The following is a 15,700-nucleotide window of genomic DNA, read 5'->3' as shown; positions in this document are numbered from 1 at the left end:
AGCGTTAGAGACTGATTGACTATTACACCAAGATCCCTTTCCTTCATAACACTATTAAAGTTATTCCTATCCAAATTAAACTTATCATTCAAATTATGATAACTCACATGCATTATCTTGCATTTATTATAATTAAAACTAATCTGCTATTTATTTGCCCAACTCACTATATGATCTAAATCCTTTTGTAAATTAGCAGTATCCTCTTCACAGCTAGCAACACCCAAGACCTTAATATAATCTGCAAATGTAAGTAATTTATTGACTATTCCTTCATCTATATCATTGATGTAAATCAAAAAGAGCAAAGGTCCTCAGACTGAGCCCTGAGGTACTCCACTTGTGACATGAATCCAGTTTGACTGAAATCCATTTGTAACAACCCTCTGCTTTCTTCCATCCAGCCACTCTTCTATTCAATTTGCTAACTTATCCCCCACACCTATAGAGCTAATTTTTTTACAAGCCTTTTATTTGGCACCAAATATACACCCTTACCCTCATCTAAATAAGCAGTAACATTTTTAAAGAAGTTTAAAAGATTTGTAAGGCAAGACTTTTCCTTAGTGAAACCATGTTGACTATCCAATAAAATTCTAAACTTTGTTAAATGACTTTGCAAAGCATCTTTTAACAGACTTTCCAAAATTGTTCCCACAACTGACGTAAGACTAATGGGTCTATAATTACTAGGACAATTTTTATTACCTCCCTTGAAAAGAGGAGTTACATTAGCTAATTTCCAATCCTCTGGTATCTGCCCACTATTCAAAGGCTGACAATAAATAGTAGCAAGTGGCTCGCATATCCAATCTTTAACCTCCTTCACAACCCTTGGGGAAATATTATTTGGCCCAGGAGCCTTATCATTTCTTAACCAGCTCAGAATTAATGCAGTCATCTTGTTTGATCTCTTTTCCATTTATCAACTGATCAAGATGTGGAATACTGCTTAAATCTTCATTAGTAAAAACCGAAGAAAAAGTAAAATTTAATAACCCAGCCATCTCATAATCATCAGATACTAGCCTTCCTTTATCATACCTCAAGGGTCCTATCCCTATCCTAACAACAAAGAAACAAAGGCAGCTAGAAAGATATCATCTTAATGGCTTTTTTGACCTTGTTATGTGAAATCTACACATTTACAAAAAAAAATTAATTCAGAATAACTACTATGATACTGTGAGAAGATAAAAATGCATAGTATGTTCACACTTTCTTATCTTCTCTACTTTAGGTTTGACCTTAAACCAGCACTTAATTTTAATTTAAACCAAATAACTTTAAACTTGGGTTCTGATTGAGGAATGTGTTAACTTTCTCTTTCCCTTTAAAACACATGCCATACAGACATCACACCCCTTAACCCTGTCACTATGGGTAGGTCAAAGTACACATATCATAACCTTTTAGAGAGTTGTATTAACAACTTAATTACATACTTTATTATCAATGTATTCAAATAATCTTGGCACCAAAACATATTTAATAAATCAAATTTTGATATTATATAAGTTTTAATTTCTTAATTTTAAAAGGAAATATTTGAATAAATCCCCAATTTCCCTTTGTATGAGAATCATGACATTTGTACACAACATTTTTGTCCATCGTGCAATAAATATTACTAAAGTAAAGTCTCAGTTTTATAGTGTTCAATCTTATTTGTTTAAGGTGACATAAACTATAAAATCAAGACTCGCTTACCATTCCCACCTGTCACATCCTGTCTTTCACAAATTCCCAATAATTCTCTCTGACATTTTCTATTATATCAATTATAATCAATAGAAAGACAAAGTTTTAATCTATTGAATGATATATAATGCTACACTATTCTTAGTAAAGGATTTTAGCTATTTCATCATCAGTTTGAAAGTTTCTTTTGCAATGTTCAGATGAAGTAGCAATAGGAATTATTTTAAGCCATTTATGCCTCAGTTAGAAAGCGAGTTAAATTATTATAATTATAGGATATTGTTTGCTTTATGCTTGTTATTATTCTATGTTCTTATATGCATACTTTAAATAAATAAAAATTGTTTAATGTACTAGTACAATCATGACAAAAAATACGTAAATTTAATTAGCAAATGATAGCAAAAAATGTGGTGAAACATTATTACTCGATTTCTTGTTTCTCTCGTATATTTTTTATTTATTGTTATAAAAATAAGAAATTTATTAGGATAGACAAGGTTACATTAGGTAAGATAATGAAAAATAATAAAAATTCTCCAAGGTATGCTGGCAAGTAGCTCATGCATTATGTCATTCAATATGGTAACTTGAGCTACACATTTGCTAAATGGCTTACAACTTGTTTTGTGGGATTGTTAGTTATACATGATTTAAATAGCAATAAAACAATAAAATTAAGTAGAAAGAGGTTAGACTTTCACAAACCTTAAGCTATTTAGGATAAACAATCATAGTTTTCTGTTATAATCTGCAGTTATTCTAGAAAGAAAGAAAATGGTATTTTAGATTTATTGCATATTTTTTTTCATGGTGGTTACAAGGGTGGTCAAATCGACTGAGTCTGAATAGAGTAAGAACAGAGAAAATGACAGATGAAATATAAAATTTTACTGAAAAAAATGTTTGATATTTACTTAGAAGGTTTTAGAGGTTATGCAAATGAAATTGGAAAATTATGAGGCGAGGAAAAGTATTCTTAATTTTAACATGAAAAATTACTTTACACTTGAACTAGTCAACACTGACTCCATATATTCATGGACAAATTTTTAGTAAAAATATGTACAAAATGCTTGTAATGTTTACTAAAACCCATATCAAAAGTTATAATATGGAAACTCTAATGATTATTTGGTGTTTACAAAGTCGGTGTAATCCACTAACTCCGTGTGAAAAAGTTAAACAAAGAAAACCATTACATAATCAACATTGACATTGTGGTACATTCAAGTAAAACTGAGTTAACCCTAGAGCAGTGAGATAGATCCACTTTGTAACAGGAAGTTCAACAAGATATCTGTTATGAAGTAATTTTACTTTCTCTTGACTTTGACTGAGCTTGAGAAAGAAAGAAAGAAACTGGACACAGTTAAGCAATCTTTACTTTAACTGAAAAACAATTACTATTTGTAAAGGAAAGTCATAAACTTCACTTACTAAATTGAGAGCTTGAGAGAAATCATAGTTTTATATTCTAACTACTTGTAACACTATATTGTCAGGACACCTGCACCACTAATGTTACTGTTGGTCAATCCCATTGAAACAAAAGGGAGGTCATAACCTCAAGATATCACCTGACCTACCATTGGAGAACACTGCTGTCAACATTTTTGCATGACATACATCATTGCAGCAATACCATGCACAGGCATAACAGATATTATCTACCTGAGAATGACAAAGGAACAAAGGCAGCTATAACAAAATAAACTTAACATTATTTCTTGATAATGTGTTATGTGAAACTCGCACATATATATGATAAATTACAAATTTGGAATAAGTACTATAAGGTGTACATGAATGTAGACAACAGTGTCCTGTGATAATAGATCAGGTGAAGCCTCAAGGTTACAACTTCCTTATGTTTGAATGACAAGTGAGAATGTGGGTAGTGCTATTGCACTGGGTAAGTCTGACATTACTGAGTTATTTAAAGAACATTAGTTTTAATCATTTTGGTACATGATCTCAATTGGATCAGTCTAGTAGAAGTTATCACCAAGTTCAGATCCACTAAAAGTGACTGTCAGCATCATTTCAGCTGAATATGCAATTTTTTACGGAGTAGGTGACCACTGCATGGACTTCCCTGAAGCACTAGAGATGTAGTCAATGCTTAGATCAAACTGATGTTACAGAATGGGATCATACAGACTTCATGGAGTGCTTGATCATTTCCATTATGATTGTCAGGCTGAAGGAACATATCTTCAGATTCTGTATTTATTTTAGATGGTGAACATGGTAATTTTTGTTGATGCAGTTTCCCTACTTAGAAAAGATGAATATCTGAATGCATTGGTCTGTTCATGTTGATTGAAAACTTTATACTTTGCAGCTGGATGATGGCAAGTAGAGCTGGATGATAAGAGCAGACCTAAGACTGCTTTCAACATGTATGGTGGCTTGTATGAGTTTCATATCATGACATTCTGTTTGTGTAACATGCCTACCACTTTTGAGAGGCTAATTGAGCTTACAGTGAAGGGGTTGTAATGGGAGAGATCTTCGATCTGTGCTGATGACTTCTTGTTTGATTGCTCATTCAAGTCTGCAGCTGATAATCTGAAAATGGTATTTCAGTGAATAAAAAAATCAATTGAAAATTAAACCATAAAAATATGTTTCCATGTGCACAGAAGTGGAATTTCTTGATCAACTCATGGGTAGAGATGGAATCTCCACAGATTCTGCTAAAATAACAGTGTGAAAGATTGGCCTCAGTCTGTGAACAAGTGAGAATTCTGCAGTTCTTTAAGATTTCCACACCATTATCAGCTCTTACTAAAGTTGAGACAAACTTCAGAGAAATGTGAGAAAGCATTACAGTACCATAAAACATTGTTAACACTACTTGTATGGTAGAAAGTTCACTATATGAGTGGCCCATGCATTACTGAAATGATTAATGTACTTTAAAAAAATCCAGAATAGATTGCATGCTGGGTAACAGCATTGAAGTAGTATGATTAATTCATACAGCATAGTCTGGGACCACAACACAGAAGTGCCAATGATTTGTTTCACAGCGTGGTGAAATGCTGTCTATTAATTGAAATCCAGACCCTCGATACTGTGTGGAAGTTGAAATCATTTGTGCCATAGCAACAACAAGCCATACAGTAGGAGATTCCACTAATGGATAGATGCCATGATTAACAATACAGAGGCTTTGGGAAAAGTAACTGTAGGACCTATGTCTAGCATAGGCACTTCATGTGCATCAAGATAAAACCTGACCAATTCAGATTGAGGAATATAGCATAGATGCATATAATAGATACATTGGTAGAGCACTGGATATCCTAGTTTGGAGCATCTGAAGAAGTCCATAAGGATCAGGTAGCTAATTTCAACAGCCATTTGTTCTCAGAACTGTTTAAAGTGTTAGATGTAGAGAAGATACTTTGCATTATCATCTTCACTCTGATGGTTTAGTAGAATGGGTAATACAGACTGTCATGTATATGCTTGCTAAGTGTTAATCCCAGTCAAACTGGGAAGAATATGTACCATCATAATGTTAGGTTACTTGTCTAATATGTTCATGTTCAGGTGGGAGATACTGCTCCCTGTAGACATGAGTTATGGCCTTTCTTCTAGAGTGGATGACACAATGTCCATGAGAATATGTGGATGTCTGCTTTAGTTGACATGCACTAGCTTGCATGTCAACATATAGGAAAGGCTGCTAAATAACAAAAAAAGGTATTATGATAAGAAGATGAAGGAATGAATGTACCACTGTGAAGATTGGGTGTGGCTTTTGTATGTTTTAATGGCTGTGATCTTGCTGGACAGGACCTTATCTTGTGTTCTGTTGAGCTACAGCAGTTCAGTGTCATGCAAAAAAATGCATAGTGCAAATTGATCGGTTGCATCCATGCATTACCAATACACCTCTAGTGAATTGGCTTGACCAGGAATCAGCAAAAGGACTGACTGACAGTCCAGAAACTGAGGAGAAAAGGAGCTGAGAATACTGGGTATTCATGATGAGCTAGATGAGGAAGGAAGCACTGGATCTTAAGTGAGAGACAACTCCAGTACTTGGCTTAACCACTATTAATGGCAGGGATTAACACAGTTAGAGTGATCACATGGTTAAAGAATCAATGACTGAAAGGAAGTGTCGATCCATGTTTTCCAAGTTATCAAGTGATGTTCAGTGTACAATGCATGCACTACATTGTGTGATTTTCACTTGATTATTGTGAAGCTAGGAAGGCTTACCCAAGATATAATGCCTAGTACATCAATAGTTTATACAACTAAAGATCATAGGTAGAAAATATTATTGTAAATGAAAAAGTTAATAAGTGAGAAGAAATACCAGGATTGAGTCTTGAACCCAGGACCTAACAGGGCCAATGCTCTACCAACTGAGCTATCAAAGAATACATGATGTTCCTGTTAAAAAGCCTTATGGCTGAAAGAAGACTGGAACTGCTTGTATTCTTGAATAGCTTAGTTGTAGAGCTTTGGCCATGTTAGCCAAAGGTTCTGGATTCAAGGCCCAGCCCTGGAGTTTCTTTTTTACTTACAGTAGTGTTGGTCTTAAAGTTTTGCTTCATTGATTTATGATATGAATTAAACCATGGCTAGAAATTTGAAAACTCAATCTCTACTGGTAAAACACAAGCTATCTAAAATATATTTATTTATTAGTTATTCTTGCAAGTATTTAAGCATGTACCACATATTGGGTGTAAATTTATTTTAAATATACTTTTAACTAGAACATATGACATTCTTGGATATGTACAAAGTTTTCAGTGGTAGTAATGAATTTTAGATTTTTTTTCAACATTGAGCATGCTCAAATGAACTAATCAAGTAATTTAACTCTGAACTTTAACTCAATAAAAATTTGAAAGCATGACAGGTATGTATCTTAATTATCTTAAAACTTACAAGCTTGAGATTTATGTGCCTTCTAGTACAGTCTAGAAATCCAACAAGTTCAGCTGGTTAACCAATTTGAACTGAACAAAGTATGTAAGAATAGCTAACTATTTAAGTCATTGTGTATCACTGTGTAATAAACTAGCTAATGAACAAGTTGGTTTTCTGTACAACTTATATAAACATTTGAAAAATAGAAGTGTATCATAACCAATTCTTTATAATCTATGGTTAACCTTACATTGGTGCTTAATGAGACAAAAGAGGAGTAATAACTGAAAATGTTCAAATTGACATTTGTATTTATCAGTGTAAGAATTAGACATGTGGCTACTTCATATGAAATGATAAAAAAGCTCTCGCATACTGTCCCCTCGGTGGACACAGCAGATAGCCTGATGTGGCTTTGCTATAAAAAAACACACACTGTCTCACATACTACATTTGTGTAGTTATTAAGATAAAGTGTACTACTATTATTGAACAAAACAAGTTTCCAGTTCATTTGTTTGAAGTGGAAATGCATAAGTCCATAAAACTGTTATTGAAGTAGTGCTTGGGAGATTGTTGTTACTTCTCCAAAACTTGCATTTAGAACTGATTCTTAGCTACATAATTTGATATCAGGTATAAAAACAGTGATTTTAATTAATGTCATTCTGTGTTTTAAGGCTTAATTTGAAAACATTGACAGTTAAAATATTTGAATGAATTGTAATTGTGATTTGTAGGTTAATAACTGAATGTTGTTTAAAAAAGTTGTCTTTTTGCTGTATAGCACAGAGAAGAACTGAAGGTTGTGAAAGAAGCTATTTCCTGTTTGAGACTGTGTTTTGCACCTACTGACCCATATCAACATACATTAGATACCATCGAGCAGAGTCTAGCATCCTTGTTAGAAAGGGTTAATGCTCTAGAAGAAGCTCAGGTAAGAATTTAATTTCATTTGTGTACATGTAATGTGTGTATATATATATAATACATTGGTATGTTTTCATCCTTAGTCATCTACAGAAAATATCTGATGCTCTTAATAAAAAAATACAAAATGGTTATCAGACTTGAGCCAGTAAAAAAATGCATTCTTATTAATTTCATTAGCATAGCTAAGAGTGTAATTGTAATTGCTTTATTATTCCATGTGGTTTATATCTCAGACATAAAATAATGTCTACTGGAGCTGGGTGATTAATTGAATTTATCAATATAATTTATTATCTATGAGCATTAATTACATCAATTACTATCATGTGAAGTATTTAATTTATCAAAATTACAATTAAGTCAGTGCCAAAAAAATAATTAACTAATTGAGAATAGTTATCCTTATTATTACTGTTTTTAATTATTCCAACTATCCAAGTAACTGAAATATGGCCATTATTATTTTTAATACATAAGATTGTTCAGCTTAATTGATTACTGCATGACTCACGAAAGTAACCATCGAATCGAAATTAATATTTCCGATTGTTACAATTTTTTATTATTCCAACTATACAAGAAGGATCAATTAGAAATTCCACTAATTGCCCACCTTTAATGTATATATAAATTATTGTAATAATATTTAATAATTATAAGGCTGAATAATAGATTCAAATATCTAATGCATGTTAATGTTAAAAAACAGTATTTTAGAATTTTAAGTCCTAATGTACCTAGCTTGTGATGTGAGAAAAACCTTTACTGTGTATATGACAAAGTGCCATATTAAATATTTTATACTATCATATCCAATTCTTTATGGATCTTTAGCTAGAGACAAATGAAAAGAGTATTTATCAGTAGTTTAACTCTATACCTATCCTCATTCACTTGATGCTAATGAATTGTTTTAGAATTGTATGCTAACTTAATAGTTACTTTTACCTTACATGTGATTGTTTTGTCATGTAATGATGATATTAATGATGTGTGTATTATCAATGTGACATTCTCATTAGAATATTTTGTTATAACATTTGAATCATGTGATATGTTTTGGATGTGTGTTATAGTTGTTACTAGCTTGAATAGGCAGCAATAACCTTGGATATCATGTGGCACATATAATAATGTAATATGTTATATACTGCATTACAGAAGGGAGGGGAAGATTGCAGGAGTATCCAGTTTAACCCAATGTCTGTCCAACCTTTTATTAAAAACTGGGTTATGAGTATTGTTGTACTCATTAACATATCCTAGGTTTGTTGGGCCTAACATGTGTAAAGCTGGTTATTGTCCTAACATCAAGGTAGTCATGACACTTTTGTGGTGTTAATAAGGTGTGATTTAGGAAAGTATTATTTCTATAAATACATGGTTAATTAATATGTAGACTAAACCATAACTCTTCAAAATAAATAACAAGGGTTCTGGATATCATGAGTGAAGTGTACTGATTGTCAAATTGTTGTAATAAGTAAGAGCCAGGAACACCAAAAATAACTTGTGAAACTGCAACAGATTATCTTAAGACAGTTCCCTTAATTTTTTAACCTTTAAAAGGATTGTAACTTAAATACCCACAAAAAGAAATAATATGGAATGTTTCATGACATACAGCTGAAGTATAAATCCCAAAAGTACTGAAGATTAGCACAGAGTTCATACAATTTTATATTACGAACTTTTAAAATCTGAATTGGTGTGTATAGTGTAGGGTTAGAATTGTTTCCTGTTATATAGCTTGACATGACAATACCTTATCATTTTCCCCTTATTTTTATTTTATAAAGATTTCTATATAAACTAAGAGCTCAGAAATAGAAAACATTTTCACTTGAAACTTCTAGAAATCAGATTCTGATTACAATCTTTTATATGGTTTTATTTGCTCCAAAATAAAAGTATAAAGAAATTTATGTCATGGTTGAATCATACATGTAAAATATACACTTGAAAATATTTTTTTTTAATAAAAGACTATTTATGATAAGCTACATATCTATGTTTTTAGCAATATTTGGCAAACTTGTAATTAGATAAATAAAGATAAATTAATGACATTATTAAGTTACGAGGTCATAAAATAGATGCAATAGAAACATATTTATTTAGAAAATTCCAAAATACATATTGATCTAAAGGTTTGACACAGAACTAGTTTGAGGTTTACGTGTGTATATCATAGGTAAATTTGAACTCTGATGTCATATCTGTGTCAGCGTTAAATAGATGTTATGTACTATTTATTCATTATAGGGTAAAGCTGGTTATATAAAATATCATTTAGTGATAAAATTGTTAAGCAAGAAGGATCTTAAATGAAATGGGCTGGAATCCAAATATGTAAAATTCATTACAATTAAGTGATTTTATGCTAAGTTAATTAGGTTTTATCAGTTGTGACACTAGTTTGTCTGAATGTTGTGTTTGTTTGGATAATTATGATAAATCTCATTTTCAAATGCTTTTATGTTTGGTGTAATCATTTATCAATTTGTTGAGCATACTGTGTTATTTATATTTGCTAAATGGATTTTTACAGAACTAGTATTTTTTTGGTATATTTTTATTCTTTATGGAATGATGGTAATCTGGTTTCCTTTTTCTAAACCATAAAGTTAATCTTTTTACATAATCAATGCAGAAAGAACTGTTTTCTAGGTGACTAGAATTTACTTAAAACAATACTATAATAAAGATAAGAGCAATTATTCTCCTAACATTGTTATTTACTCATGACTTCCTAAGTTAAAATTAATCCCTTTTTCCCTCGGAAAGAATAACACAATGGTGGTGTAATATATAATATTCAAACTAACTGTGAAATGGTTCTGCATAGAATTATTAAGTTAGAACTGATAAAAAAACAACAAAAAACACTTGAGGTTTTTTCTTGTCACCAGGCTTTTATTTTTAGTTTAAACCTTTTAAGCACTATACTGTCTTTACAAGTATATTTTTCATTATTCAAAGGTAAAAAACATTTTAAGCTACTTGTGAAGCATATTGTTATTTTCCTGGGCATGATGTATTTCTGAACAATGCTGTACTTTTGATAATAAAGGTCAATGGAAAAACATTAGAAATACAGTAGGAACTAACTGATGGGCAGTGTAACTTCACAGTTATGTATTTTGCATAATTTAAGTGGAAAAAAAGAATCCACTTGTATTAATTTGTTAAATAATCTATAGTTTTTAATTTTTAGTTGATATACAATGTGTGCATTTCTGTTTCTGATCCAATTGACCATATTGATGGATAAAAATAGATTTTAAGTATGATTTCTAACCAATTTCTCCTAATCATCCAAGCTTAAGAGAATTGAGTATCATTAAAATTAGTTTCCAGTTTAAGAAAATGTTTTTTCTAATTTAGATAAATCCACAAATGTCAAAACACCATAATGGTGAGTTTCATAATACCTCTGGACATGGCTCCCAACATTCACCTGATGAAGTTGTCCACAATAATCCCCAAGGTAAGGCACAATGTTTGCATATTAGTTGACATTTTCTTATCTTTTGTGTATCCATTTCAATTTTATTATGCACACACACACAAATGTATAAAGGAGCTGGGTGTGATGTCATGGTCAGCATATCAGGCTGTGGATTGAGGAGTTTAGCTTTTGAGATATGATGCTGCAGGATTACACTCTGCTTTTTCAGCTGTGGACACACATTATAAACATGATAGTTAATCCATTTGTTCACTTAAAAGAACCAGCCAAAGTCCTGTGATTGATAGTTTGAAAATAAGACAGCTGTACCTAGCCATTTGGCCAACAGGCACATAGGGTGGCATTAAGGTGGATAATTCCATTTTATATGTACATATTACCCATTGTCTTATCATACTACACCCTTCTTTATCAGTTAGCTATTATTCAGCTCTAAAAGATGTTCAAGCTGTTATCATGATTTTGCTGCTGTGGCATCACTTATAAACTGTAATTCTGTCTTTAGATGCAAATTATATCATTTGCACATTTGTTTTATAGGTGAAGATTTAAGTTGCTCATGCTTCTCTAAACTGCTCTGGTTCAGTAGTAGAATTAAAAAATGTCAGATTTTTTAGAACGTTTTCAGACAAAAACATATAGTGTTTGTGCTACAGCTTAAAAAAATTGTGTAGCCACCTGGAATATTTTTTTAGTTAAAATTACTTATTAGTTTTGAATATACCTTATTTCATGTAATAATAAAACTAATATATTATAAATCAAAGTAAAATATTTACTGAAATTGTTATTATGAAGAAAAAACATTGTCGTCACTACAAGAAACTTAACACTCAAAATTCTATGAAATGGGTAGTTAGTTCTATTGAAAGCTCAGTAGATCTTTTCAGTAATCTTGTATATAAATTCATAACATAAAAAAGTTTACAGTTTTTGTTAAATATTTAAAGAAGGTTGTTCTCTAAACATTCTATCACCTTGTGAGTCAGCACTAAGTTTCTAAACTTACAATGCTAAAATCTAGGGTTTGATTCACTGTAGTGGACAAAGTGCAAATAGCCAATTGTGTAGCTTTGCAGGAAGATAAAAATTAAATATTCCAAAGAATTACACTTTACATCATAAATTATTAAATTTATATGTTATTTGATGATTTAACAATTAAATCAGGAAATTTCTTCAGATTTTGTATTTCAAAATTATTATGATGGCACCTCAAAAAATTATTATAAGCTTTTATTTTATTCTACAACTAGTACTATTGAAACACTCATTTTATGTTCTTAAGACTAGACAAACTTTGAAGAAAGTCTATATGTTTATATTCTTCATAATTTGTAAAATGTTCTATGTAATCTTTTGATTTTTGTACATAGGTATTGCAAGAGTCTCTTCCTACACTGAAAATATTTTTTTTTACTTTTTCAACATTTTAGTACTATTTCAGGAATTATTTGATTAAGTATTGCAGTCATAGTTTTCTTTTACACAGATTAAAAATCAAAATATACAACTTCTTTAAAGTAAAAAACAACAAAGAAACAAACTGTAATTTAGTCCCTTGGACCAGGAAAAATTTCTTTTGGATCAATAAGGACCTTGCTTATGTCAAAATGATCCACAAGGTTTAAACTTTGAGAATCTAAGGTCCTGGTAACTTTACATGACAGTAAATGTGTTATTTGATTTCAGTATTCTAATGAAATGTCTACTAGAGACTTGTAACTTTGTTAATAAAGTAGAGAAATATGTGCTTTATTATTTCTTTAAGCACTATACACTATATAGACAAGCTACAAATTTATCTTTTAATTTACATACTGTAGAGATATAATAATATGCAATATTAATCTTATTATAATGGACTTAGCATGTATGTCAGTATCTATGTATGTAACCAAAACTCCTGCATCATCTATTGAATGGCACCACAAAGAGAAATCCATACAAAATTTCACACTTTGGGTATTCACGATCCAGACAATGAGAAAAATAACTGTGGTATGTGCAACAACCATTTCTTTATAATAGAACACAATTTTAAATAAAAGTACTCTTCTCACAACAAGAATGCAATTTTCACTAGGACTGTACAAAAGGGTTTGATTATATCTTTACTGATGTAATTCTTGAATGCTGTACTGAGAAATTAGAGTTCTTAAAAACTATTATTTTTTTCAACAAAGGGTAGCACTTTTAATATATAAAAACATTAAATTTTATATCAGTAAAATTTATGAAAATTTTTAGCTCTGTACATTGAATCATTTTGATGCATTGAGTTGCATATGACTAAAGAGCATAATCTGAACACTTTTCCCTTGTAGTACTTCCCCCCAAAATTCCCTTTTTTAGAAAATGTTCACATTTTCTAAATTTTTTTTCAGTGAGGTATGAATACTACAATTAACTAGCACAAACATTTACCCATGGGGTGGTGTTTCTGCTAGTATTGAGAACTTTAATTAATGTTGGGAAGTTTACATTGAAATTCTTTCTTTTGTTCTGCTTTATCATATATCTGGTAACCAATAAACAGAATCCTTATTTTGAAAGGCATTAAATTATATGTTTTTGAAAATTTTTGTTTCTGATGTTTTTTTCTTTTCCATGCTTGAGCATTTCTTTCAATTGTAGGATGGCTGCAAAACCAATAATAAAACTAGAAGATACTTCTCTGATTATTGTTTAACACCCAGTAAACTTCCAATAGATTTCTTTTGTTCAAATTTACAAAATAAATTGTCACTTTGTACTAACTGGTGTTGCAGGAGTTAATCCACATTATTTTGATCTATGACAAAGAGATTAAATTGAAACCAAAATTTATTATCTAACGAAAACAATAAAAATCTTTAATATGATCTTTGTATTTTACTAAATTACAACACCAAATGTAACGTATAAATATTCACCTGAAGTTTTTTTTACAACAATCATTCTCTGTAAAACTTTAAAAGCTTCTTTTTGATGATGACATACTCACAGTTTAACCTTAAAAACGTTTCAATTAGATGATAATACAAACCCTTATGAATACCTTGAATATTATGTTTGCCATCTAGTGACAGTTTACTTGCTATTTTTATTGTTATATCTTCAGTTTCTTTATTTTCTAACATGTTTGTTTAACTTCATATTCATGTATTTGCATTAACAATATACATTCAGAATAATTTGCTCTCTAAATAATATTTTTAAGCACAGTATAACTATTTATTCATAAATCTCTTGCAGTTTCTTATAACAAATTACAAGATGTACACTTCAGTGACAGAAGCAGAGTTACAAAAGTTGTGTATTACACAGAAAAGTCAACCACACCTTTCTTGTCCATAATACCAAAAAGGTAAACATAAATATTCATTATTGTAAATTTCTAGTCTATCACCATTTTTTTCCAGCCTTACAAGTTTGTTTGTCAGGAAAGAACTTGTACTAGTGTGCTATGTTGAGGTAAAACTGATTAAACCTTAGAATGATGGGATAAGTCCACTTAATAGCAGGATCTCCAACAGGATATTTATTGTAAAGTAGTAAAGAAGTAATGAATCTCTGAATAACTGAGTTTAAAAAAGAAAAAGACTCAAACAATGTAATAATACAAGTAAACAATCTATTAATTCACAAAAAAACATGTGTGTGTACCTGCTTTATAGACATGTGATGGTCACTTTTACCGGAACAGGTAACATTCTTTCTATGTTGCTCAAGCCAAGATCATCTACCAGACTGTTTAAATTCAATATTCTGTACTTCACAGCTAATGTCTGATTTAATCAGAATAGCAAGTGGTATACGCATGACTGGTTATTCTTACTGAAACATAGGGTAGGCCATAACTTTGTGATACCACTTGAAATACCAGCGATGATATTCTGATGATGCAGTATTACAGCCACTCCACCTATGAGCAGAACAGGTGTGACCTCAGTAGAATGACACGAACCAAAGGCAGCCAAAGCATGGGTAACATCCTAGTCATCTCCAGTCCTTTTACCAGGCAAAGTCTGTAGAATATCTTGCCTCAAGTATTGGAGACCACTAGCTCTAACATAAGCTGAGAACCATGGCTCATTGGTAAACAATGGCACAGCAGACATTCATACACTCATAACTGCTTGTACAAGTGATATAGGTTACATGCGTCCATGCTGTGTTCCTCAACCTGGATAGTCATGCTTTATCTCTCTGCACAGCTAAGACTATCCATGCTAGATGTGGTTCCTTCAGTTGCTTTCCTGGAGCTCCCATAGTGTTAATCGTAGCATCTGTCCAGTAATGGAGTCTCCTATTGTATGGCTTGTTGTTGCTATGGTTAAAATGGTATTAATTCCCACACAATGTTCAGGTTCAGGAATGGACAGGATCTCACTGTGTGGCAAGACACTCAGTCTACATTTTCTTGGTTTTGAGCCTGGACAATAATGTATGAGTAAATCATTTCCCTGTGGCATTGTTATCCAGCATGCTATCATTTCTTTGAGATTTTTAAAATTAATCAACCATTTTGGCAATTCATAATCCATTTGAACAGTGAAATTTTTACCATGCATATAATATTGATAAGGTTTTATTGAGTTGTCAAGAAATTAATGTCACTTTTTTTAGATGAAAAAACCTGAACAACTTGTATAACGAAACAAAACATTTATAAATGAAATAGTCTCCATTCATATCGATGATGCT

The 15,700-nt window shown here is 31.2% G+C and overlaps 1 protein-coding gene across 2 annotated transcripts in view; it reads left to right on the top strand.

The window, feature by feature from the left end:
- LOC106465094 (dixin-A-like) overlaps nucleotides 1–15,700 on the top strand; it is an 88,816-nt gene that overhangs the window by 65,847 nt on the left and 7,269 nt on the right. For both annotated transcript variants that reach the window (XM_022392922.1, XM_022392923.1), the window contains 3 exons: nucleotides 7,394–7,543; nucleotides 10,927–11,029; nucleotides 14,249–14,360. In XM_022392922.1, coding sequence (XP_022248630.1) covers nucleotides 7,394–7,543; nucleotides 10,927–11,029; nucleotides 14,249–14,360 — 365 coding nt within the window. The remainder of the gene's footprint in view (nucleotides 1–7,393; nucleotides 7,544–10,926; nucleotides 11,030–14,248; nucleotides 14,361–15,700) is intronic.

The sequence above is a fragment of the Limulus polyphemus genome, unplaced genomic scaffold, assembly GCF_000517525.1.
Source record: "Limulus polyphemus unplaced genomic scaffold, Limulus_polyphemus-2.1.2 Scaffold1834, whole genome shotgun sequence".
Classification (NCBI taxonomy): domain Eukaryota; kingdom Metazoa; phylum Arthropoda; class Merostomata; order Xiphosura; family Limulidae; genus Limulus; species Limulus polyphemus.
Note: the sequence above shows the minus strand (reverse complement) of the source record. Positions and strands in the feature narration are given on the sequence as shown.